This window comes from Myxine glutinosa, chromosome 8 (assembly GCF_964187855.1).
Source record: "Myxine glutinosa chromosome 8, kmMyxGlut1.1, whole genome shotgun sequence".
In the NCBI taxonomy this organism is placed as follows: Eukaryota; Metazoa; Chordata; class Myxini; order Myxiniformes; family Myxinidae; genus Myxine; species Myxine glutinosa.
This window is the reverse complement of record NC_136268.1, coordinates 169,440,431-169,465,754: the sequence shown is the minus strand read 5'-3', so window position 1 is coordinate 169,465,754 and position 25,324 is coordinate 169,440,431. Positions and strand designations below refer to the sequence as shown.

At 47.6% G+C, this 25,324-nt stretch overlaps 1 protein-coding gene across 1 annotated transcript in view; it reads left to right on the top strand.

The window, feature by feature from the left end:
• The first annotated feature begins 10,117 nt into the window (after nt 1-10,117).
• Nucleotides 10,118-25,324, top strand: part of BICC1 (BicC family RNA binding protein 1) — a 564,931-nt gene continuing 549,724 nt past the window's right edge. The window contains 1 exon segment of the mRNA XM_078784015.1: nt 10,118-10,301. Coding sequence (XP_078640141.1) covers nt 10,118-10,301 — 184 coding nt within the window.

The following is a 25,324-nucleotide window of genomic DNA, read 5'->3' as shown; positions in this document are numbered from 1 at the left end:
TCTTCTTCTCCTTCACATCCGTGTCGCTTTTGTCTTTTCCATATTGAATATCTGTGGCGCGATCCGGCCAACGTTCGGGAATCGGGTTAGTCGGGGTAACTGTTCGGCCGCGGTGCCATCCGCACGGCAAACCAACATCCTTATCCGCGGTCCGTAACAATTGGTGTCGGGAGCGGGGTCGGACCCGAAGCGCGCTTAACACGCTCAAAATTACAAGCTGCTGAAATTTGTTTTAAAGAAAAACCCGAATTTTGAAATCGCGCCATGGCTAGTCAAGGCGATCGGATGCCGGTGGGGGAAGTAGAGGAGGGGTTAGGGGTAACCCAGGATCAGAGGGAGGAAATGGAGGAGAACAATGAGGAGGTGGTTGAGGAGGTTTCAGGCGTGCAAAATGGCGCCCTCGCGCACGTGGTTGGAGGGTCCCAAAATGGCGGCGCCGCGGAGGGCGAGCCCGCGGTGGCGGCTGGGGACACTGGGCAAACCGGGTTTGACCTCAGATTATTCTTGACCCAACTGAATGCAAAAATGGATAGGATGGGGGGCTAAATGGACAGCAAATTTGAGGGGTTAGACAATAATTTTAAGGGGTTAGACAAGAAATTTGAGGGGTTAGACAAGAAATTTGAGGGGTTAGACAAGAAATTTGAGGGGTTAGACAATGGGATAGAAGGGGTGAAAAATGGGTTAGCGGGGGTGGAAAATAGAATGGCTGCCCAGGAGAATCAGATAGAGGGGGTGAAAAATGGGTTAAGGGGGTTAGAAAACACAATGGACGACAAATTGCGGGAAGTAGGGGAGCAATCCGCCCGGGAAATCAAACGAATGGGGAACCAGATAGAGGAGATGAAAATCGGGTTAGAAGGTAAATTGGATGCTCAGAGGGATGAATTGGGACAGACGAGGGTGGCATCTACAAAAGAGATGGAGGAGATGAAGGAGGAGATACGACGAGGTGTAAGCGAGGAGGTCTCGGGGGTACGCGAGGAGGGTAAAGCGAGGTGAGAAGCGTATGGAGAAAGAGGTGAGGAATAATACGGCTAGGTTACAAGGGGGAATAGAAGACCTGACGCAGGAGGTGAAACAGCTGACGGTGGGACAGACGGAGTTAGTGGAGCAGGTACAAAAGAACACTGCGGTACTAGGAGGGTTAAAGGCGACACAAAAAGACATCAGAGACGACTTGATAGCGACGAAGAAGCAATGTCAGATGGTACGTGAGGGACTGACAACGAGGTTGGACGAGGTGACAGAAGTAATGGAGACGAAGGACCGGGAGGTGAGGACGCACATAGAAACGGTTAAGGTGGCGTTAGAGGAAGAGACTGAGGACACGCACCGGGAAATAAAAGAGGTGAAGCAAAAGTTAGAGAAGGTGGAAGAGGGGGTGAGTGAAATTAAGAAGAGACAGACGGAAACTAAGAGAGATATACAGGAGGAGGTGATGGAATATGTACAAGGTCTGTGTTCAAATCATGATGATGTGCTCACTACCCCAAATAAAGAGTTTGCAGGTGGCGAAGGAGGTGCGGAGACGAGGTGCCAAGGTGAGTGGCGATATACGTGGAAATGTATATGATGTGAGGGGAGCTTCAGTCGGCTTGGGGGTTGATTTGGATCCGGGTGTTCGTGAGAGGCCGTTGGTGAAGTGTGCGACAGGTCCGGTGTGCAAAGGAGGAGGTGTGCGAGAATGTCCGACTCTGGGGTGTGTGAGGAAAAAGTGCGCGCCGAGGAGTGAGTGTGCTGTCGAGAGTGAGTTGGTCGTAGCGCATGTGCGAGGGAGCACATGGAAGCGCGTAGTGGGGAGTGTTACAGAGGATACGAAAGAGTGTATGCCTGTGGTGAGTGTTACGGAGGATGTAACGGGAGAGTGTGCGCAAGAGGATGCGTGAGAAAGGTGTGTAACGGACGGGTGCATGAGGGAAGAGTGCGCTGTCAAAAGTAAGGGAGAATGCACACCTGTGGTGAGTGTTATGGAGGATGTAATGGGAGAGTGTGCGCAAGAGGATGCGCGAGGAAGGTGTGTAACAGAGGAGTGCATGAGGAAAGAGTGCACTGTCAAGAGTGGTGGTGAGAGTAGTGAGAGTGACACGGAGCATGAGTTGGTTGTGGCAGGTGAGAGAGGATGTACACCTGGAATGGAAGGATGCACACCTGGAATGGTAGAACGCGTATGGGAATGCACGCTGGAGTTGGTAGTGAGGCACGTGGTTGGGTGTGCAAGTGAGAGCACACCTGTGGTTGTCACCGAGGAGGTGACCGAGGAGGGGGCGCAAAGAGGTGTGTTGGTGAGGTGTGCGAACGACGAGTGTGTGCAAAGGTGTGTGGTGGTCAGGTGTGTGACCAAGTCTGTGAGCGGAAGGAGTGTACCTGGGTGTGTAAGCGAAGGTGCAATGACCAAGAGCAGGGAGACGGCTGGATGTGTGAGCAAGGAACGGGCTGCGGGGTGTAAGCATGCGAATGGAGCATCGACGGTAACCGGGTTAGCGGTTAGAACGACGTTTAGCCGAATCGGGCCCTCGGTGCGTGACGGGCTTCGCATGCCGCGAGGACCAGTGGGGATCCGAACCACGGCGGTTTCGAAAGAACCGCCGTACGCGATCCACGCTGGGCCTCGCTTTGAACGGCCGCGTCCGTGCTCCACTAGGCGGAGCGGGCAGCCCGATAGGAAGGGTCATCATGGCGACCCCTTTTTGTTGAGGCATTCCGGCAGGTCGAGATCAGGCCATTGGACGGCTCTGTGCTGAGATGGTGCAAGGGATCTCGGCCCGAGTAAACCTCCTTCCCTTCACCGAGTGTCGGACGCATCCAACCGCCGGCACCAAAGAACCCGCATTCATTGCTCGGCTGGACGAAGCCGAGCTTTGGAAGTGAATTGGCACACCGAGAGGCACTAGTGAGTAGACGTGATGATGAGGATAGTGTTTTGGCCCCGAAATTAGAAAAACAAAATTTGATGATTGGCAGAGAGGATTGGCAGACGATTAGTAGTGATTGGCAAATTTTTAATTTGTTGAAATTTGATGTGCCAAATTGGTAGTGAGAGATACCCGATGTGAGGAGATGGCAACTCTGCCATCCCTCATGACGGGGGCAAAGGAGCACGAGGTTATGGGGTTTATGGCAGTGAAAACTAGCCCGGGAGGGTGAGGATATAATGATAGGGATCTAGAGAAGATGACCTTAGGTAACGTTAAGGTTAGGTAGTGACTGATACCGGTAGTGGGGACGCAGGTAGATTAGTGTGGATGATAATGACGAGGGAGAGCAATAGTTTAAAGGGGCGACTGGGAAGCGCAAGTTCCAGCGGGGAGTAGTTAGATGAGATGATGCCGTGTGAGTGTTGGAGGTGTATTCAGAAGTGTATTGTGAAAAGTGTGTGAGGACACAGGTGTGATTGCCCAGGTGTGCAACGGGACAGGTGGATGGAGCAGTGTATGAGTGAGTGATGGTGATGAGTATTGTGCTGACCAAATGGTCCAGGAAGGAAGGAGGGTGCAGGTGGCACCAGGTGTGATTGCACAGGTGTGCAACAACAGGTGAATGGAGAATGGTTGTATGGAATAAATGGTGTGGAATATATGGAGTATTGGAATGGATGGTCGTGGAGTGAGTATGGTGGAAACTATGGAGTAGAGTGGATGGTGCGAAGGTGTGAATGGGGGGAAGGATGGACCCCCATCACGAATACCCGGGGATGGTAGTGTACGTGTTAGGAAGAGGGTATAGGTAAATTGTGGTTGGATATTGGCATCTGTGGTGCGGGTGAAAGAATGGTATTTGGATGGGTGCATTAGTGTTGTGGAAATGGCTGGGCGTGTAGCCTGTTAGTGTGTGTAGTTGGTTTGGGCACTCCACCACTGTGAGGATGTCGGCCAGGTGAGGCCGCAGGTGGGCTCTGGGAGCCGGTAGAGTTGTTGTGGATGGGGCCTGAGGATCCGGAGGACGGACCCGGGTAGCCCAGTGCCAGAGGGCACTGAGGGGTGACAGAGCCAGGAGGGGCCTTCCCCAATTAGTTAGGTTAGGGTGAGGAGCTAGATAAGCTCGGGTGGCAACTGCAGTGGTGGAGGTGTGCAGGTGGGTAGACCTGCTGGGAGAGCTACACGCCCCAGTCCTGAAATTGTGCAAGGGCACCGGGAGATGAATCGGGGGAGTGAGACCCCGAATTGAGAAGCACCACAGTTTGGTCAATGGGAATTGGTTTTTAGAACCCATAGTGTAAGTTGGCCAATGGATTGGTAGGGAAAGACCCCGGGTAGTGTAAAGTGTGTTAAAGTCATTTAGAGGATAGTTAGGATTGAAGTCTCCTTGCACCATCTACATCCACTCACCTGAGGTGACGTAACTCCACACCATGCCATGTTTTTATTATTTTTATTGATGCAAATGTTTGGAATGTGAGACGCATCATGACGTGGGTGTGACATTGTGCTGATGTTCCATCTCTTCCTCCTTATGAGGATTGATGATGAATTGGTGATGGCAAATTTTGAAGTAGAGGGAGTGAAGACGAATTTGGGATAGGGGGAAGATGTGACGGTAGCGACGGATTTGTAAATGTGTAGATTGTTGTAAATATGGGGTAAGGGCAAGGGTAGAGTAGGTGACAGGGGGGGTGACGTATGGTAGGGACGAGCTTTTCTCCGCTCCGTCTCCATACGTACCTCGCCTTGCATTGCCTTTATTGATGTGTACCCTTGTGACCTTGCCCCTCGCTCATCTGTCTTTCCCCCCTTTTGTCTCCCACCGAGGACTGTGCACCACTGGGCGCCGAGGGGAGTGTGCGGGAGTCCGCCATTGTGCGCACGGATCTCCCAGAACCAGCTGTCTGCATTGATGCACCACATTATGGACCACATGTCTGTGGCTGAGCACCACTTATGGACCCCATGGGTTGGGGCATGGCCCCTCTGCTGGAACCGGCCATGAGGGCCCGAGATCTTGCTGGCGGACCTTGGTCACAGGGCACCTATGCCGCACAGGTGAACCACACATAGTCGGCCCGGTGGGCCATAAATAAATCAAGCCAATGGACACGTTCTGTGCAGGTTTATTTCCAAAAAATAGGCCGCCAGTAAGAAAATGAAAGAAAGACAACATCTGGAAGAACAAATAGCCAGCAGAGGGAGCCGAAGAGCAAGAGACCACCAGCAGGGTTTGTCGGTTTATTTTTCATTGAACTGTGGTGATTGTGCACTGATTGGTGCTTGAGGGTGCTTTGGTGCTTTCTGGTGCATTGATGCAGAGCAGACTGTCTCTCCCCCCCAAAAGAACAATCACAGGTCCTGGGTTAGTTTTGTAAATAAAGTAACGTCATTGTAAATAATGCTCCCCACCGTCAGTGTATAGTTTGAAGACCATTCCGCAATTCGGTTAGCTGTGGGTGTGAGTCTGTTAGGTAGGGTGCAATGGAGCAGCGGGACATATTTATTTATGTTTTAAAAACTGTCGCACTCATGGTCAGGTTAAAAGTAGAGGGAACTACACCTACGTGTCACACTAAGTTAAAGTTATAGGCCCGGGCCGTGCCTAAGAGGAGGAGAGTGCAGTGTTGTGGATATGAGGATTGTGTTTTTTTATTGTGTTTTTTATTATTATTGCTTTATTCTGGACCCTCCTTACTCCAGTTTTGTATAAAGGTCCAAGGGCGTTCCCGTAGTTAATTCCATAAAGCACACACGTTAGCCAATCATAGATTTCCCCCTTGTTGATAGTTATATCCTTATTATGTGTATTAGGGTAAGGCCTTGTCTTCCATTAAGATGACACTCCATTGTACCAAGTGAAATAAGATAGATTCCCTTTCATTCCCATTCCCAAAACCTCCATTTCCAACTGCGTCATTGCCGAGCCTCAATTGCCAGCTACATCCCCTCCAAGCCTCCATTGCCAACTGCACTGGGCAGTCTGCCAGGTTTGTTACAGCTGTGGTTGCTGATTTCGCCCCAAAACCACCATTGAACATGTGCTCAGCTCGGGGAAGAAGGGCGTGCCCACCCATCGTCATCAAGGGTGGAGTCAGAGGGTCTGTGCCCACCAATCAGGGCCAAAGCGAGCTCACCGGGGGGCGTGTCCTGAAGGCCGGTAGCTTGATCGCCTGAGGCACTATAAAAGCGCGCGCGCAAGAGCCGAGTGGGTGGTTGGACCAGATGAGACGAGACGAGTCCTGGCCAAGCACGAGACGCCCCCACCTCAGACGAGTCAGACGAGTCCTGGAGAAAGCACGTGACGTTCACAGCAGCAACAGCAGCAGCTTCAGCAGCAGCAGCAGCAGCCACAGCAGCTTGGGGCCTTGACGGCAGTTCTTGAGCAGGGCCGCGAAGGAACGGCGGCTGCTAAACGCACCGATCGTGCTGCAGTACCCATGGACCTTCCTCTCCCTCCAGCCATTCACCTCCTGCCAGTCCTATCATCATTCCCCGCATGAGTCTGTCCTTGTTTGTTCTGTCCCTGGGTTAATTAAGACTGTAGGTAAGCTAGTGTTGCACTGTGTCTCTAATATCTTCTGTAAATTATTTTCTTATCTTTCCTTCTTCCTTGGTTACTTTTGGTTGTAAATAGTAAATAAATTATATTCGTATTCCCTACTTCTGTCTTCTTCTCCTTCGCATCCGTGTCGCTTTTGTCTTTTCCATATTGAATACCTGTGGCGCGATCCGGCCAACATTCGGGAATCGGGTTAGTCGGGGTAACTGTTCGGCCGCGGTGCCATCCGCTCGGCAAACCAACATCCTTATCCGCGGTCCGTAACAATACATTTGCGACAAACTAAGGCATCCCCTAAACTAACACATCCGCCAAACAAACACATGCGCCAAATGAAGACATCTGCCAAACAAACACATGCGCCAAACCGAACACATGCACCAAACTAAGACATGCGCCAAACGAAGACATCCGCCAAACTAACACATCTGCCAAACAAACACATGCGCCAAACTAAGACATCCGCCAAACTAACACATCCGCCAAACAAACACATGCACCAAACTAAGACATCCGCCAAACCAACACATCCGCCAAACAAACACATGCGCCAAACTAAGACATCCGCCAAACTAACACATCCGCCAAACAAACACATGCGCCAAACTAAGACATCCACCAAACGAACACTTCCACCAAACAAACATGCGCTGAACTAAGACATCCGCCAAACAAAACATACGCCAAACTAAGACATCCACCAAATGAACACATCCGCCAAACAAACACATGCACCAAACAAAGACATCCGCCAAGCTAACACATCCACCAAACTAACACATCCGCCAAACATACATTTGCGCCAAACTAAGGCATCCGCTAAACTAACACATCCGCCAAACAAACACATGCGCCAAATGAAGACATCCGCCAAACTAACACATCCGCCAAACAAACACATGCGCCAAACTAAGACATCCACCAAACTAACACATCCGCCAAACAAACACATGCGCCAAACTAGGACAACCGCCAAACTAACACATCCGCCAAACAAACACATGCACCAAACTAAGACATCCGCCAAACAAACACATGCGCCAAACTAGGACATCCACCAAACTAACACATCCGCCAAACAAACACATGCACCAAACTAACACATCCGCCAAACAAACACATGCACCAAACAAACACATGCGCCAAACTAAAACATTCGCCAAACTAACACATCTGCCAAACAAACACATGCGCCAAACCAAGACATCCGCCAAACTAACACATCGGCCAAACAAACACATGCGCAAAACTAAGACATCCGCCAAACAAACACATCGGCCAAACAAACACTTTCGCCAAACTAAGACATCTGCCAACAAACACATGCGCCAAACAAAGACATCCGCCAAACTAACACATCCGCCAAACAAACACTTTTGCCAAACTAAGACATCCGCCAAACTAACACATCTGCCAAACAAACAAATGCGCCAAACTAAGACATCTGCCAAACTAACACATCCGCCAAACAAACACATGCACCAAACTAAGACATCCGCCAAACTAACACATCCGCCAAACAAACACATGCGCCAAACTAAGACATCCGCCAAACTAACACATCCGCCAAACAAACACATGCGCCAAACTAAGACATCCACCAAACGAACACTTCCGCCAAACAAACATGCGCTAAACTAAGACATCTGCCAAACTAACACATCCGCCAAACAAAACATGCGCCAAACTAAGACATCCGCCAAACTAACACATCCACCAAACTAACACATCCGCCAAACATACATTTGCGCCAAACGAGGGCATCCGCTAAACTAACACATCCGCTAAACAAACACATGCGCCAAATGAAGACATCTGCCAAACAAACACATGCGCCAAACAAACACATGCGCCAAACTAAGACATGCGCCAAACGAAGACATCCGCCAAACTAACACATCTGCCAAACAAACACATGCGCCAATCTAAGACATCCGCCAAACTAACACATCCGCCAAACAAACACATGTGCCAAACTAAGACATCCGCCAAACTAAGACATCCGCCAAACTAACACATCCGCCAAACAAACACATGCGCCAAACGAAGACATCTGCCAAACTAACACATCCGCCAAACAAACACATGCGCCAAACTAAGACATCCACCAAACGAACACTTCCACCAAACAAACATGCGCTAAACTAAGACATCCGCCAAACTAACACATCCACCAAGCAAAACACGCGTCAAACTAAGACATCCACCAAATGAACACATCCGCCAAACAAACACATGCACCAAACAAAGACATCCGCCAAACTAACACATCCACCAAACTAACACATCCGCCAAACATACATTTGCGCCAAACTAAGGCATCCACTAAACTAACACATCCGCCAAACAAACACATGCGCCAAACAAACACATGCGCCAAACTAAGACATGCGCCAAACTAAGACATCCGCCAAACTAACACATCTGCCAAACAAACACATGCGCCAAACTAGGACATCCGCCAAACTAACACATCCGCCAAACAAACACATGCACCAAACTAAGAGCAAAATTCGTTTTCAAAACTAGTACAAATGCGAAAAGTGGTTTTCAAAACTAGTACGAATGCGAAAAGTGGTTTTCAATCCTAGCACGATTGCGAAAAGTGGTTTTCAAAACGACACAAATGCAAAAAGTGTTTTTCACAACTGACACAAATGCGAAAAGTGGTTTTCAAAACTGACATAAATGCGAAAAGTGGTTTTCACAACTGACACAAATGCAAAAAGTGGTTTTTAAAACTGACCTAAATGCGAAAAGTGGTTTTCAAAACTAGCACAAATGTGAAAAGTGGTTTTCAAAACTAGTACGAATGCGAAAAGTGGTTTACAAAACTAGCACGAATGTGTGAAGTGTTTTTCAAAACTAGTAAGAATGCGAAAAGTTAGTTGTCAAAACGAGCACAAATGCAAAAAGTGGTTTTCAAAACGAGTACAAATGCGAAATGCGGTTTTCAAAACTACCACGAAAGCGAAAATTGGTTTTCAAAACTAGTACGAATGCGGAAAGTGGTTTTCAAAACTAGCACGAATGCATGAAGTGTTTTTCAAAACTAGCACGAATGCGAAAAGTGGTTTTCATAACTAGCACGAATGCGAAAAGTGGTTTTCAAAACTATCACGAATGCGAAAAGTGATGTTCAAAACTAGTACGAATGCAAAAAGTGGTTTGAAAACGACAACGAATGCGAAAAGTGGTTTTCAAAACTAGCACGAATGCGAAAAGTGGTTTTCAAAATAGCATGAGTGCAGAATGTGTTTTTCTTTTTATTTAATTACGAAAATAATGAAATGTTTTCTTTCTTGTCTTTATCCAAGCCTGGGTAATTTGCACTTTCTGGAGATTGCCTTCATGGGCATTCTTGGTCCATGTTGCCATGTGTGCACAGCTGAGTGTGGCAAACCTCTGCCTGGGGATTAAGCTTGTCTTGCATGCATAGTTGGGTTTTGTTTGGCGAGGGATTTTTTTTTTTTTACAGAACAACTAGGAACTTTTAATGTGTTCAGGGAGAACGACAGGCGGAGTTAGAGTCGCGCTGGAGATTAGACGAGGGGGAGGGAGGAGTGTGACTCTGCCATGGGTCAGCACAAGATGAGGTGGTTGGAACGGTGATGTCTCCTGGCAGTTTCACTCCATGGCGTCGATCAACGTAAACATTGCACGTGGAGCAAGCTCCATGAGTGAGCGAGGCAGCGACTGTCCGAGCCCCAGGAGCAAGGAGGGAGAACCAGCAGATACTGCGCCTGAAAGCGTTCCTCCGGAATGGAGTGAGGAACGCTTCCGAGTGGACCGCAATAAACTCGAGGCGATGATGCAAGGTGAGCTTTCACTTGACATTGTGTATCAATAATTGGTGACATCACAATGCTCAAGTTCACATGACATTGTATCAGTTGTTACGTCACAATGAGCAGTTATAGTTATCCCAGTCTTACTCTAATTTGAGGTACCTGTTCCTCATTCTGACATTCTGACGAATGAGTACCAAGTCTGAACGCAACAACCAATGAATTGCAATTTCTCGATAAAATCACAGGAGATCGTCATTTTCCAACCCTACTTTGTCTTCACGTCTAATGATTTTGATTGCAGGGATGGTGTATGGCCTCAGATTCCAGACGATGCTGTATCTTTTTACTGTAATGACAGGCATTATTATTTCTAATAAAATATGTTTGCCGAGCTCTCATACAAAATGGTTAAGGTGGCTGGCTTGCAGATCTTAGAGTCTGGGGTTCGAGTCCTATTGTACCTTTGAAATAACACCAGGTGAGTTGTCATTCTTCCAATGTCAGTAAAATGGGTACCAGCTTACTGGGGTTATATACCATTCGAGTATCCTGCGTCAGAGAGGCACCCGTCCAGAATTCTACTCCTCAGCCAATGAAACTGCCTCAGCAGTTATATGTGCCTCACTTTGTGAAATGAGTGCTTATTAGTATTATTAGCTCACCTGGACTTTAGTCCGGTGAGCATATGCGATCGAGCAGTGTCCATGGGTAAACGAATGAGTACAACATCATTAACTTACCTATGGAGATGAGTTTACAACATCACTGCTTTATACAAAAAATGTGCAAAAACAGATCCTTGCAACTACAGACCAATCAGCCTTCTCCCAATTATCAGCAAAGTCATGGAATCCATCATTTCTTCGGACATCAAATGTTTCCACTTCTCCAATGCCTTGATCTCTGATCATCAATTTTGTTTCAGACCAGCTAACTCTACTCTGGCCATGCTGCTTCTGTTGTCTCAACAATGGATGGAGGTCCTCAATGAGAAACAGGAAATCAGAGCTGTCTCCCTTGACATATCAAGTGCCTTCGATACGGTCTGGCACCCCGCTCTCGATGGCGAAACAATTCTCTCGAAGAAGTTCTGTCACTCAAGCTTTTGGGTCTCACTATCAGCCATGATCTTTCCTGGGAAAACCACATTTCCAAGCTGGCCTCCAAAGCCAGTCACCGACTGGGCATCCTCCGGCGTGTGAAGTCCTTTCTTGGCACACCTGAGCTCCTCACCACATACAAGGCTTTCATCCGCATCTCAATGGAATACTGTTCTCCCCTCTGGCTCCTGCCTCACACCTCGCTCGGCTTCACGCTGTTGAAACCAAAGCTTTCAGAATCATTGAAATCTCCCGCGATGAAGCTAACTCCGACGGCCTTTCACTTACTCACCGCAGGCAGGTTGGTGGTCTTTCTGTCTTCTACTGAATCCTCTCTGGCCTTGCTCCCCCAGCTCTCTCTGGGCTCTGTCCCCCCAATATTCCTACAGGTCACACAAGAACTGCCAGAAAACTTCTTATGGTTAAACTTCCAAAATCAAGACTCTCTGCTCACCTTCACTCCTTCATTCCTCTTTTCTCCTGCATTTGGAACAAACTCCCTCGCTCTCTTCAATCCCACTCCTCCCTCCAGGTCTTTAAAACAGCTGTTCACCCCCATCCAAAAACTTGATATTTTCTACCCCCGCTAATTTCACCCCAGATCCACTTTGAAATACCAACTTCTTTCCTGGAAGTCCTTGCCTCCCATCCCCACCCCCACCCCAATTCCCACACCTCCCCTCCCCAAGCCCTCTCCCTCCCACAGATCTCCCGATGTCCATGCTCTCAAATGTTGTGTTTGTGTGCTTCCCCATCTCTCCCCATCTTGTCTACCGCTCCCCTTATTATATGTTTTATGTGTCTGTTTGGTATTTTTTTTTGTGTGTGTGTGATAAATGTTAGCTCTTTCACGAGCCTCGATCCTGTATACATATATATATATATATATATATATATATATATATATATATATATATATATATATATATACATATATATATATATACATATATATATATATACATATATATATATATATACATATATATATATATATATATATATATATATATATATATACATATATATATATATATACATATATATATATATATATATACATATATATATATATATACATATATATATATATATACATATATATATATATATATATATATATATATATATATATATATATATATATATATATATATATATATATATATATATATATATATATATATATATATATATATATATATATACATATACATATACATATATATCTATATACATATACATATACATATATATATATATATATATATATATATATATATATATATATATATATATATATATGAAGCACGCGGTACGACGCGCGTGACTTGCTACCAAGGAGGAAGCGGACAACGCGGTGAGTTTATAGTTCTTTATTCCAAAGAGGTCACTGTAGCACTGGCGCGCTCCGGGCTCCGTGCCCGGTGTATATCCTGAGGCCACGCCTACCCCTCGGGCGTGGCCGCCGCCCACTTGGTGCGCGGAATGATGTCACCACGCCAGTGGGCTTTCGTGTCCGCCACATATATATATATATATGTATATATATATATATATATATATATATATATATATATATATATATATATATATATATATATATATATATATAAGTGACTGAGTGAGAGTCTGTAAACACTTCAGTCATTATTGCTTGAACCAAACATATGATTTCAATGAAAGTGGGCCACAAACTTCATATCTGATGCCTAAAGAAGGTGTATTGACTGCATCAAAATCTGCGCTCATTGAGGTGGTTAATGGAGGGAGGGTGGGGGACGGAGAGAGTTGGTATTTGCACTTCTCCGAAACTACACACATGATTTCGTTGAAACTTGACTTCAACCTTCATCACCCGTGATGTACGGTACCAAAGTTTGTTCACGGCATAAAACATATCGGAGTTTGAGGTGGTCTGTGAGGGGTTTGAGTGACTGTTGCTCCTGATCCCGGTGGGCTTCGGGACCCATGGTCCTATTTTTATTATTTTACATGTCATTTTGTTGCTTTGAGCCTGGCATTGGCTTAGCGGTTCGGGTGCCGGCTTTGGATCCTCGGATCCTGGGTTCAAATCCTGGTCGATCGCTTAATTAATGCCAGGGGGGTTGCCTCAGCCTGTCATTCTTCCGAGGTCGGAAAATTGAGTACCAGCTTGCTGGGATGAATGATCCCGATGTGTACGCCGAATAGAATAGGTACACCATATCCCTGCACATCGTAAGAGGCGACTAAGGGTTAGGGTCAGGAATGGCATCCGGCCATAAAAGCATTGCCTCAAACAGGGAACCATGATTGGCATGGGGCCAGCAAGGCTAACCCCCGCTCTAGCAAGGAAAAATGGCCAAAACGATCATTCTGTAGCGGTTACCGGTAGCATGACACATTGACACAATTACCCTGCACCGGCCGATGACGCAACCGGCGAGTGGTCACGTGTCCGGACTCGCCCGGGCGTGTTGAGACTTGCCTTTACCGGGCGAACGTTTGCCTTGCATACCACGCCCCGTTTAGAGGCGTGGCTTATCTATTTGCATACCATGCCCCGTCTGAGAGGCGTGGCTTTTGTGTGTTGAGTTTCTGATATATATTGCCGCCCGTTCGATGGGCTGATTCAGTGCTTTGGGGTTCGCTTGAGTGAGCTGGGAATAAATAGCTCAGAGAAACTTAATTCCTGGCGTCGTCCATTTTGTCCGATTTTATCGTGCGAGCACAGCTCCCACAATTGGTGACCCCTTTTGACGAACACGGCGATGGAGTCAGCTGTTGCTTTGAAGCTCCCGGGCTTTTGAGAATCTCACGCGGCCATTTGGTTTGCTCAAGCGGATTCTCAATTCGCCCTGCTGAACATTATGGAGGACACGAAGCGCTACCAACACGTGGTCTCCGCGCACAATGCCTCCTCCGCTTCCTGGTTCTGAGCTTCCTACAGCACCCACTGGACGCCGACAAATATGGCACGCTCAAAGACCTACTCCTCGGTGCATTTGGACTCACGGAGACCGAACGCGCACGACAACTACTACACCTCCCGGAGTTGAGCGAGGCCCGTCCGTCCGAAAGCATGGACCACATGCTTGCTCTACTCGGCGACCACAGCCCGGACAACCTCTTCTGCGAGCTGTTTCTCCAGCGGCTACCAGGGCAGGTACGATTAGCTTTGGCTAATTCGCCCATCACGGACCCTCGCGCCCTGGCCAAGGAGGCCGATAAATTTTGCTCGGCCAGGCGACACGTCGGAGCGGCCGCCTGGGACACTGAGCCGACCGAGGCAATGCCCACGCCACCACCGGCGCCTCCACCGGCCGAGTCCGCGCCACTGACGGCTGCGGCCGCCGCGACGCCCCGTCGACCGAACCCGACGCGACCTCCGGAGCCTCCACCAGAGCGGACCATGTGCTATTACCACGCAGGGTTCGGGCAGAAGGCCAGAACGTGCCGCCCACCGTGCACTTTCGGCAGGTCGGGAAATGACCAGGCCGGCGCTCGCTGCCTGCCATGAGCGTCGGCCATTCAGGCAGCCTTCTGTTTATCATGGACACGGAGTCCGGGCGGCGTTTTTTGTGCGACTCCGGCGCTCAGCTAAGCGTGATACCCGCCTCGGTGGAGGACAAACAGGCCGCGCTTTGCGGTCCCGCTTTGGTCGCCGCAAACGGTTCCTGCATCCGCACCTTCGGTTCACGCAGCGTCGAATTCTGCTTCGGGGGCCAGCACTTCAGGTGGGACTTCATCACGGCGAACGTGCCCATGGCCTTGCTGGGTGCAGATTTTCTTTGCACGCATGGGCTTTTGGTCGACGTCAAACGGCGTCGGCTCATCAATGCGGAGACCTTCAGCTCGCTCGCTTGCTCATTGAGCGGCTCCGCTCCGACCAAGCTAGCCTGCGCGCTCCCGGCCGTGGACGATTTCACCCGCCTACTCGCCGAGTTTCCCGCCCTCACGCAGCCGAGGTTTTCGGCCGTCGCCGTCAAGCACGGCGTCGAACACCACATCCCAACAACAGGTCCACCGGCCTACGCCAGGGCTCGCCGCCTTGACCCGGCCAAACTCGCCGTAGCGAAGGCGGAATTCGACGTGCTGGAGCAATTGGGCATTGTGCGATGCTCGACTAGCGCGTGGGCCTCACCCCTGCACATCGTGCCCAAACCGGTGGCGGATGGCGACCATGCGGCGATTACCGCTGTCTCAACAATGCCACCACCCCCGACCGGTACCCGATACCACACATACAGGACTTTTCCACCCATTTGGCGGGGCGGGTGATCTTCTCCAAGGTCGACCTCATTCGGGGCTACCACTAGGTACCTGTCCGGCCGGCCGACGTTCTGAAGACGGCTGTAATTACACCTTTTGGCCTCTTCGAGTTCCTCCGAATGCCATTCGGCCTTAGGAATGCGGCCCAGGCCATCCAGCGGCTGATGGACAGTGTGCTGCGCGATCTCACCTTTCTGTTTGTCTACCTGGATGACATTCTCATCGTCAGCACTTCCCGGGCAGAGCACCTCGTCCACCTGCGCACGCTTTTTGAGCGCCTCGGCCAGCACGGCCTCATCATCAGCCCGGCGAAATGCCAATTTGGCGTAACGGCCGTCGACTTCCTGGGGCACCGCATCACGAAGCGCGGGGCCGTCCCGCTGCCTACCAAGGTGGAGGCAGTCACAAGTTTCCCGTGCCCTCGCTCCATCAAGGCCCTACAGGAATTTTTGGGGATGGTAAATTTCTACCACCGGTTCGTGCCTCGCACCGCCCAACTCATGCGCCCCCTGTACGAAGCCCTCTGGGGCAAGCGGGCCAAGCACGACGTCGCCTGGACCACAGAGATGGACGCGGCGTTCACCGGCGCTAAGCTGGCCCTCGCCAACGCGACCATGCTGGCGCACCCGGCGCTCGACGCACCCATCGCCCTCACCACGGATGCTTCCGACTACGCGGTGGTCACCATGCATGAACAGTGGGTGAACGGAGCTTGGAAACCGCTGGCCTTCTTCAACCAGCAGCTTCGCCCTAATGAGCGCAAGTATAGCGCTTTCGACCGCGAGCTCCTCGGCCTTTACCTGGCTGTTTGCCACTTCCGCCATCTTTTGGAGGGCCGCCCGTTCATGGCGTTTGTGGACCACAAACCCCTGGTCTTCGCCATGGCCAAGGTTACGGAGCCGTGGTCGGCTCGCCAGCAGCGCCACCTCTCCGCCGTGTCAGAATTTACGACGCTGTGGCCGATTGCCTCTCCCGGTCCGGCGCGAACGCCGTCCACCTGGGTGTGGACTTCACCCGCATGGCGGCCGACCAGACCGCCGACCCCACGGTGCAAGCCCTCCGGACAGCGGAGACAGGCCTGCGGTTGACTGACGTCCCCTTCGAGGACACAGGCACAGTTCTCCTGTGCGACGTCTCCCTGGGCCAACCTCGCCCCATCGTGCCCACCGGATGGCGGCGGCACATTTTTGACACCCTCCACGGCCTTTCCCACCCGGGCCGGAAAGCATCACAGAAGCTCGTGGCAGCGAAATTCGTCTGGCACAGGCTCCGTAAATACGTCCGCGACTGGGCCAATGCCTGTGTCGCCTGCCAGCGCGCGAAGGTCCACCGGCACACCCAGGCCCCGTTGGCACCATTCGACGTGCCCGCGCGGCGCTTCGACCATGTCAATGTGGACCTGGTGGGACCCCTTCCCTCCTCACGGGGCTTCACCCACCTCCTCACAATGGTGGACAGCACCATCAGGTGGCCGGAGGCCGTCCCGCTGGCATCAACAACATCCACCGACATGGCGCAGGCCTTCAATCGCACCTGGATTGCCCGTTTCGGTGCCCCCTCGGACATCTCCTCCGACAGAGGTCCGCAATTCACCTCCGAGCTTTGGGGTGCGGTCGCCCAGGCCTTGGGGGTCAAGCTTCACCGCACCACGGCCTACCACCCCCAAGCCAACAGCTTGTGCGAGCGGTTCCACCGCTCGAATAAGGCCGCTCTCAGGGCCAGCCTCCAGGACGACGGTTGGGCCGACAGGCTCCCGTGGGTCCTATTGGGCCTCCGAACGGCCCCTAAAGAGGACCTCCAGGCTTCCACTGCCGAGCTGGTCTACGGCCAGCCACTGCGTGTGCCGGGTGAATTCATCCCTGACGCCACCGGCCCCTGGTCCGCGGCTCGGCAACGCTCGGTCCTCCAGGAGGCCGCCAGGAGATTTGCCCCCATGCCCACGTCCCACCATGGCTGCCCCTAACCCCACGTCTCCCCAGCACTTCGCACTGCGGAGTACGTTTTTATCCGGCACGACGCACACCGGGGACCGCTCCGGCCACCGTACGATGGACCTTTCCGGGTCCTGAAGAGGGACGACAAGTCGTTCGCCATCGACATCGGCGGCAAGGCGGACCGCATCTCCATGGACCGCCTCAAGCCGGCCCATTTGGACCTCGACCAACCTCCACGGTTGGCCCTTCCTCCACGACGGGGCCATCCCCCGTCAACCAGGCCCCTCGCCCGACCATCCACCACCCCGCCACTGACCATCCCCACACGAATCGTCAGGGGTCGTTTCGGCCGGGCCATCAAGACCCCCCTCAAACTGACTCTCCCGGTGCATGTTAATTCTGGGGGGGCGCGTGTAGCGGTTACCGGTAGCATGACACAATTACCCTGCACCGGCCGATGACGCAACCGTCGAGCGGTCACGTGTCCGGACTCGCCCGGGCGTGTTGAGACTTGCCTTTACCGGGCGAACGTTTGCCTTGCATACCACGCCCCGTTTAGAGGCGTGGCTTATCTATTTGCATACCACGCCCCGCCTGAGAGGCGTGGCTTTTGTGTGTTGAGTTTCTGATATATATTGCCGCCTGTTCGATGGGCTGATTCAGTGCTTTGGAGTTCGTTTGAGTGAGCTGGGAATAAATAGCTCAGAGAAACTTAATTCCTGGCGTCGTCCATTTTGTCCGATTTTATCGTGCGAGCACAGCTCCCACAATTAATTCATTCATTCATAGTGTTGCTTTATTTGCCTTGTGAAGGAAGGATGTAGTAAGTCATATTTATCTGTATTGTAGCACATTCACCTTTGTAGGTTTTGTTTTATTTTTATTATTTTTATTTTTTTAAACCGCATCTGTTCCACTCTGTTGTAGGAGTTTCCCCCTTTCCATTTTGTTCCATTCCATTCTGCTCTCGCTCTTCCATGAGCCTCAACCATTATACAAAAGGGGTGTTGCCCCCCCAAAAAGGTACTTTTTTGTTGTATTGTTTAAAACCTTATGATTATGATTGTGCATGCTGTGCTGTCTCCCAGCAATTGGTTTAAAACACAGCGATACTGTTTTAAAAACTTTAGTCGGTGTAGTATACTGATTTTGGGTTGTATTTTGGGTCTTCATGGTCTTTTGGGTCTTCAGGGTGTTTTGGGTCTTTGAGTGTTTTGTGTTCGGGGTATTTTGGGTCTTCGCAGTATTTTGGGACTTCGGGGTCTTTTAGGTCTTCGGGGTATTTTGGGTCTTCGGGGTGTTTTGGGTCTTCAGGGTGTTTTGGGTCTTCGGGGTGTTTTGGGTCTTTGGGGGTGTTTTGGGTGTTTTGGGGTATTTTGGGTCTTCGGGGCCATTTGGGTCTTCAGGGTATTTTAGATCCTCTGGGCCTAGAGGGGTATTTTGGGTCTTTGGGGTGTTTTGGGTCTTCTGGGTCTTTGAGGTCTTCAGGGTCTTTTGGTTCCTCTGAGTCTTTAAGAATCTTTTGGGTCTTTGGGGTGTTTTGGGTATTCAGGGTATTTTGGGTCTTTGTGTTGTTTTGGGTCTTCAGGGTATTTTGGGTATTCGAAGTCTTTTGGGTCTTCGGGGTGATTTGGGTCTTTAGGGTCTTTTGGAGCCTCGGGGCCTTTCAAGGTATTTTGGGCCTTTGGGCTGTTTTGGGTCTTCGGGGTCTTTGGGGTCTTTGGGGTTTTCAGGGTCTTTTGAGTCTTCGGGGTGTTTTGGGTCTTCATGTTATTTTGGGTATTCAGGGTCTTTAAGGGTATTTTGGGTCTTTGGGGGTGTTTTGGGTCTTTGGGGTGTTTTGGGTCTTTGGGGTCTTTGGGGTCTTTGGGGTCTTTGGGGTTTTTGGGGTGTTTTGCGTCTTCATGATATTTTGGGTCTTTAGTGTCTTTTGGGTCTTTAAGTGTATTTTGGGTCTTCAGGGGTCTTGGTGGTCTTAAGTGTCTTGTGTAATTTAAAGGGTCGTCAAAGGTTTGAGGGGTCTCAGAAATCTACTCTAAACGTAATTATGAGTTCACGGACTGTGATTTGGGTGTTAATTATATTTGAAGAAGAAGAAGACGTTTTGGTTGCCCATTAACAAACATACATAACCATATACGTTTGCTCTATTATAACTAGATGGTATTCATAGAATACTTAACCTGCGCAGTCAACTTGGTGTGAGCCAGCTCTTCTGTTTTTGAAGGGGTTTTTTTTTATTATCCAATATGGCTGCCAGACCACGTGAGCGATTACATCATAAAGTTATATTCTCTAATATAATTGTTGCATCGATCATGCTCAATAAATTTAAAACTGATCAGACTAAGCGTTGTCCTTGTCGAATTATGACGTCATAATTATGGCACAAATGACGTCATCGTTAACAACACCTAATATGGAGTTATTTACAATGAGCCCAGTTTAAATTTTTTGCATAGAGCGGTTTTGGAGATATTTTGGGGCAACGTTTTTCGGTTTTTCCAAGATGGCGCCTGTGACACATGATCTATGACGTCATGATTATCATTAAAATATTCTAAAGGAGGAGGCACTCCTCTGGTGAAAATTTAGTGTCCATCAGACCAACAGTTGCTGAAAAGTTTTTAATAATGATCGGATGGATAAGTGTTGTATTTGTCGAATTATAACGTCATAACGAAGGTACCGTTGACATCATCATTAACATCTCTTATTCCCCATGGGGAGTAGTTGACAATTAGCCAGGTCTCATTTTTTTCCCATGGAGTGGTTTCAGAGATTCAGAGCTGTGAAAATTTTCCAAAATGGCGCCTGAACCACGTGACCTATGAAGTCATAATAATCATTAAAATATTATACAGGAGGAGGCCCTCCTATGGTGAAAATTTCGTGTCAATCGGACCAAGAATTGCAGAGGAAAAAAATTCATACTGATCGAATCAAGCGTTGGACTTGTCGAATTATGACGTCATATTTAAGGTGGTAATGACATCATCATTAACATATCTTATTCCCTAAGCGCAGTACTTGACATTGAGCCATGTTTCATTTTTTTCTCATTGAGCGGTTTCGGAGATATAGAGGTGTAACTTTTTTTCAAATTTTCCAAGATGGTGCTTGTAGGGGAGAGGCAGGTTAGTTGATGCAGTCCTTCCTCCGAGCCCTCAAAAATGAAACTTGTGTAAATGCTGCCCTCTGTTGTTAGATAGTTGCATTACATATCATTGATAGTAGGTCAAGAAGTTACAGACAAAGAAAGGGTGTGATTCTCCAAAAAACATGATTTGTGTCCTCTTGAGTAAAAACGCCAACAAAAGGTAAGATCATTTATTGTGATAATACCACATAGATTTCACAGGAGTTCTCATTGGTTGATTATACATTGTGAAAATGGCTTTCAGCCTACGCTGCTTTGATTACCAGGATAATACACATAAGCATGTGGGCAACACGTGTTGCAAAAAATCTATGGATGGGTTAGATGATACAGTCTGAGTAGGTTAGTTGATACGCATATCAACTAACCCTACCGACCTGTATCAACTAACCCATTCATTTTTTTTTTGACAAGGCAATGCTGTAGCCATTTGTAACTGGGCTTCATACATCATAATACACAGTATGTAGGCCTATACAGCCTACACTGTACATCTTTAGAATATAAGAGTTGTGTCCATCTTAGTTGTGAATCTTGTTCCTTTCCTGATATTTGATGCTTGCCGATTCATTGGTTTGGCAGATCTTTTTTTTCTCTCTAACTTAACCTTTCGCCCTATTGTTAGATATATTTTACATTACCTACATATACATAGCAGGTATACAACTGAATAAATAACAAACAAACAGCTTTAATTAACAGTGCTCATTGAATCTGAAAATACCATTAGTACAAATATTATACAGAAATGATGGTATGTCGCCTCGTTTGATGTGTGTCTGTAATTATGTGTATGCTCATTTGTTACCATTCGCAGAAATACCATGTAAATCAATGTATCATCTCACCCATTCATGCCTACCAAGGTGTATCAACTAACCCACTTGGTCAGGTCAGATGATACGTTTGACAACAGTTTTTTTGTGAGCCACCATTCCAGGTTTGATAATGCAGCGGATCTGGCATGCTTCACAGATATGTACAAGACCCTGATGTTTCTTTTGGACAATTCATGAATGCTGTCGAGCTAACAGTCTTCATTTATAGGCCAACTTAACTGAAAAGTGTATCAACTAACCTGCCTCTCCCCTACCACGTGATCTATGATGTCATAATTATCATTTTAAAAATTCCACAGGAGGAGCAGCTCATATTCTGAAAATTTCGTGCCAATCAGAGTAACAGTTGCAGAGGATTTTTTTTTCTATACTGATCAGATCAAGCATTGTACTTGTCAAATAATGACGTCATAATTAAGGCACCAATGACATCATCATCAACATATCTTATTCCACATGGGGAGTACTTGACAATGAGCCATGTTTCCATTTTTTCCATTGACAGGTTTTGGAGAAATATGGTGTGACGTTTTTCCAAAATGGCATCCATACCACGTGACCTATGATGTCATAATTATGAATAAAAATTTTCTACAGGTGGAGGCGCTCCCATGGTAAAATTTCGTGTCAATCGGACCAACTGTTGCCGAGAAAATAAATTTTAAAAATGCAGACATCGCACTCCTATGCAGCACACGGCAAAACACCCCGAAGACCCACAATACCCCGAAGACCCAAAAAACCCGAAGACCCAAAACACCTAGAAGATCCAAAAGACCTTGAAGACCCAAAACACCCCGAAGACCCGGAAGACCCTTGAGGACCAAAAATACTCTGAAGACCCCAAAGACCCAAAACACCCCAAAGACCCAAAATACCCTTGAAGGCCCTGAGGCTCAAAAAGACCCTGAAGACCTAAATCGCCCCAAAGACCCACAAGACCCAAAGACCCTTAAATACCCAAAAGGACACTGAATACCCAAAAGACCCCAAGGACCCAAAAAGACCCTGAAGATGCAAAACACTCTGAAGACCAAAAATACCCTGAGGACCCAAAACACCCTGAAGACCCAAAACACCCTGAAGATCCAAAACACCCTGAAGACCCAAAAGACCCTTAAAGACACTTTAGACCCTTAAATACCCTGAATAACCAAAACACCCCAAATACTCCTGAAAGACCCAGAGGAAAGAAAAGACCCTTAAGACCCAAAAGCCCCTGAAGACACCAAAGACTCAAAAAACCCCAAAGTCCCAAAACACCCAAAGACCCCAAATAAACTTAAAGGCTCAGAGGATCCAAAAGATCCTGATGACCCAAAACACCATGAAGACTCAAAAGACACCAAAATGGTCAAAGATGCCTATCCCTATGAAACGATGTTTGGTGAGGTGCACAGAGCACGCCGAGTCACACTAGTTGTAATAATTTTGTGAAATAAATTGTAAATGGCCAATATTTGGTCACCTTTCTTTGTCCTTGGTATTAGTCTATGGTAGGCCTCTTCACATTCTGTCGTTATTTTATTTATATTGCATTCATTTCTTTTCTTTTAACTGCTTTGTATTGCTTCAGAGGACCTTCAATCCAAAAGGAATGTCCACAAATGGTGTTGATATGAACATTTAGTAAGCAAACTGATCATGACATACTGAACGTTTTGGATTATGTTTTCTGACATTTTACGACACATGCCAGTGGAAATGTAAACATCGTTTAATCCATGCTACCCTCCACTTTTTAATGACTTTTGCAATAATTATGATCTGAACTATTTTTATGCTGATGAAGAAAAATGCAGGTCGAACAATTGCTGCGCAACCCTCGTGATGTTATAAACGTCTGCGTGTGACCTTTGCGCTGACACTCTTTGGGTAGCGTTTCCATGGGGATGTTTGAGGAAGAGGTTGGCCATCCATTACTGAGTTAGAACTAGAACGACACTCGATAGAGCACATACCTCAGCCAGGCTGAAAAGTTGTTGTTTTTATGTAGAAGGCTCCAGGCACAGACTATGTCGTCCTCATCGAGGCCAGGCCAAATAAAAGAGCTGCATTGATAGAAAAGTATAGAAGGAGAGAATAGTCTAAAAGTTTTTGAGAAAGCAGAGAATCTGCTTTTTGAAAAGGAGAAGATCATAAGTGTTTGGAAAGACATGTGAAGGTAAAGAGTTCCAGAGTTTGGCAGTGGAGGGGAAGAAACATAATAACGGCCCACCCTTGAGTTGCCAATGGCCACACAATAATCATGATATGTAGTGGCTTGTCGAGTAATCCGTGGTCTCGCTAATGGCGGAGGTACACAAGCAGCAAGTTCTTGGGAGCAAAAACCGAAGTAATATCTGTAGAAAAGAGAAAGAGAGCGAACTTTGCGACGTAATTTGAGCGGGTCAAGTTTTGAGGTCAGATTGGGAGAGTTGATAAGTCGAATTACGATAAGTTTACATTTTGTATTCACTGGCAGGCCGGATCTGGATTCGGACCTGAACCAAAATCGAATCGGCTTGTTCTTGCAACCTAACCAACTTATCCTCCAAGTTTAGTCAGACATCGTCCATAACTTTTTGAAATATCAAAAACCCTCCAAAACACTTTTCAAATATTTTGAAATATCGCTTTTGGCCCAATCTCTCAATGGCAAAGAATCACTTAAAATTTAAATAATTCCCGTATCCGAATCCATATTCAGATTTTCACCAAAATCGAATCGAATCGTCCTTGTCAAACTCCCAACCGGTCCACCAAGTTTCGTGCAAATCCGTCCACAACCTTTTGAGATATCCTGCTATGTATCGGTTTTAGCGCTATCTCCCAATGGTGAAGAATCACTTAAAAATTCTACTAGCCGGATCCGAATCCAAATCTACACCAAAATTTAATCATTTCGTTCTTGTCACATATGCTACCTATGTGCCAAATTTCGTCCCAATCCATCCACAACTTTTTGAGATATCTTGTTCACAAACAAACAAACAAAGAAGAAGACGTCATGCAGAGCACGATACTCGCAAAATCCAACCCCTTCCACAAATTTGCAGCCACAAAAAAGGTTACAATTGATCCGGCAAATTGACCATTTCATCAATATTTAAATTGACGATCTTGATCAAAGCTCAGGTTACAATGAAAATTGACGGGTTTTCAGATGAAAATTGATGCTTTTGGAAGTTTGACCTTGAGTTGATCTTTGACCTCTTGACCTCAAAAATAGTTTGTTTCCCAATTTAGTGACTTAATATACAAATGCTGTTCAATTTTCAAGTCAATCTGATTAATAATGGCGATTTTAGAAAATTGACTGCCAAATGACCTTTGACCTATGACCTCAAAATCAATAGGCTTCTCAAATGTGACGACCTCTACAGCTTGGTGAAGTTTCGTGAAAATCGGTTGAAAATTGTGACCTGTAGGCGACTGACATACAGACAAACAGAAAGAATAACGCACAATACACTTGAAAAATCTTAGATTTTCGCAAGTATCAAATGAAAAATTACTCATAGAGCGACACTTGGAAAAAGGGAGCAAAGTAGGATGGCACTCAGTAGAGTATCCTTTTAACTTCAAAAATAATTGGTGGTTGAATTCAGTGACCTGATATGAAAAATCGTCTTCAAATGTTAAGTTAATCAGATGAAAATTGACAATTTTAGAAATCTGGCCTATGTTGACCTTTTGGCCTATGTTTACTTCAAAAATAGTTGTTGGTTGGTTTTAGTAAGATGATTTGCAAATCCTATTCAGATTTCATGTCAATCGGATG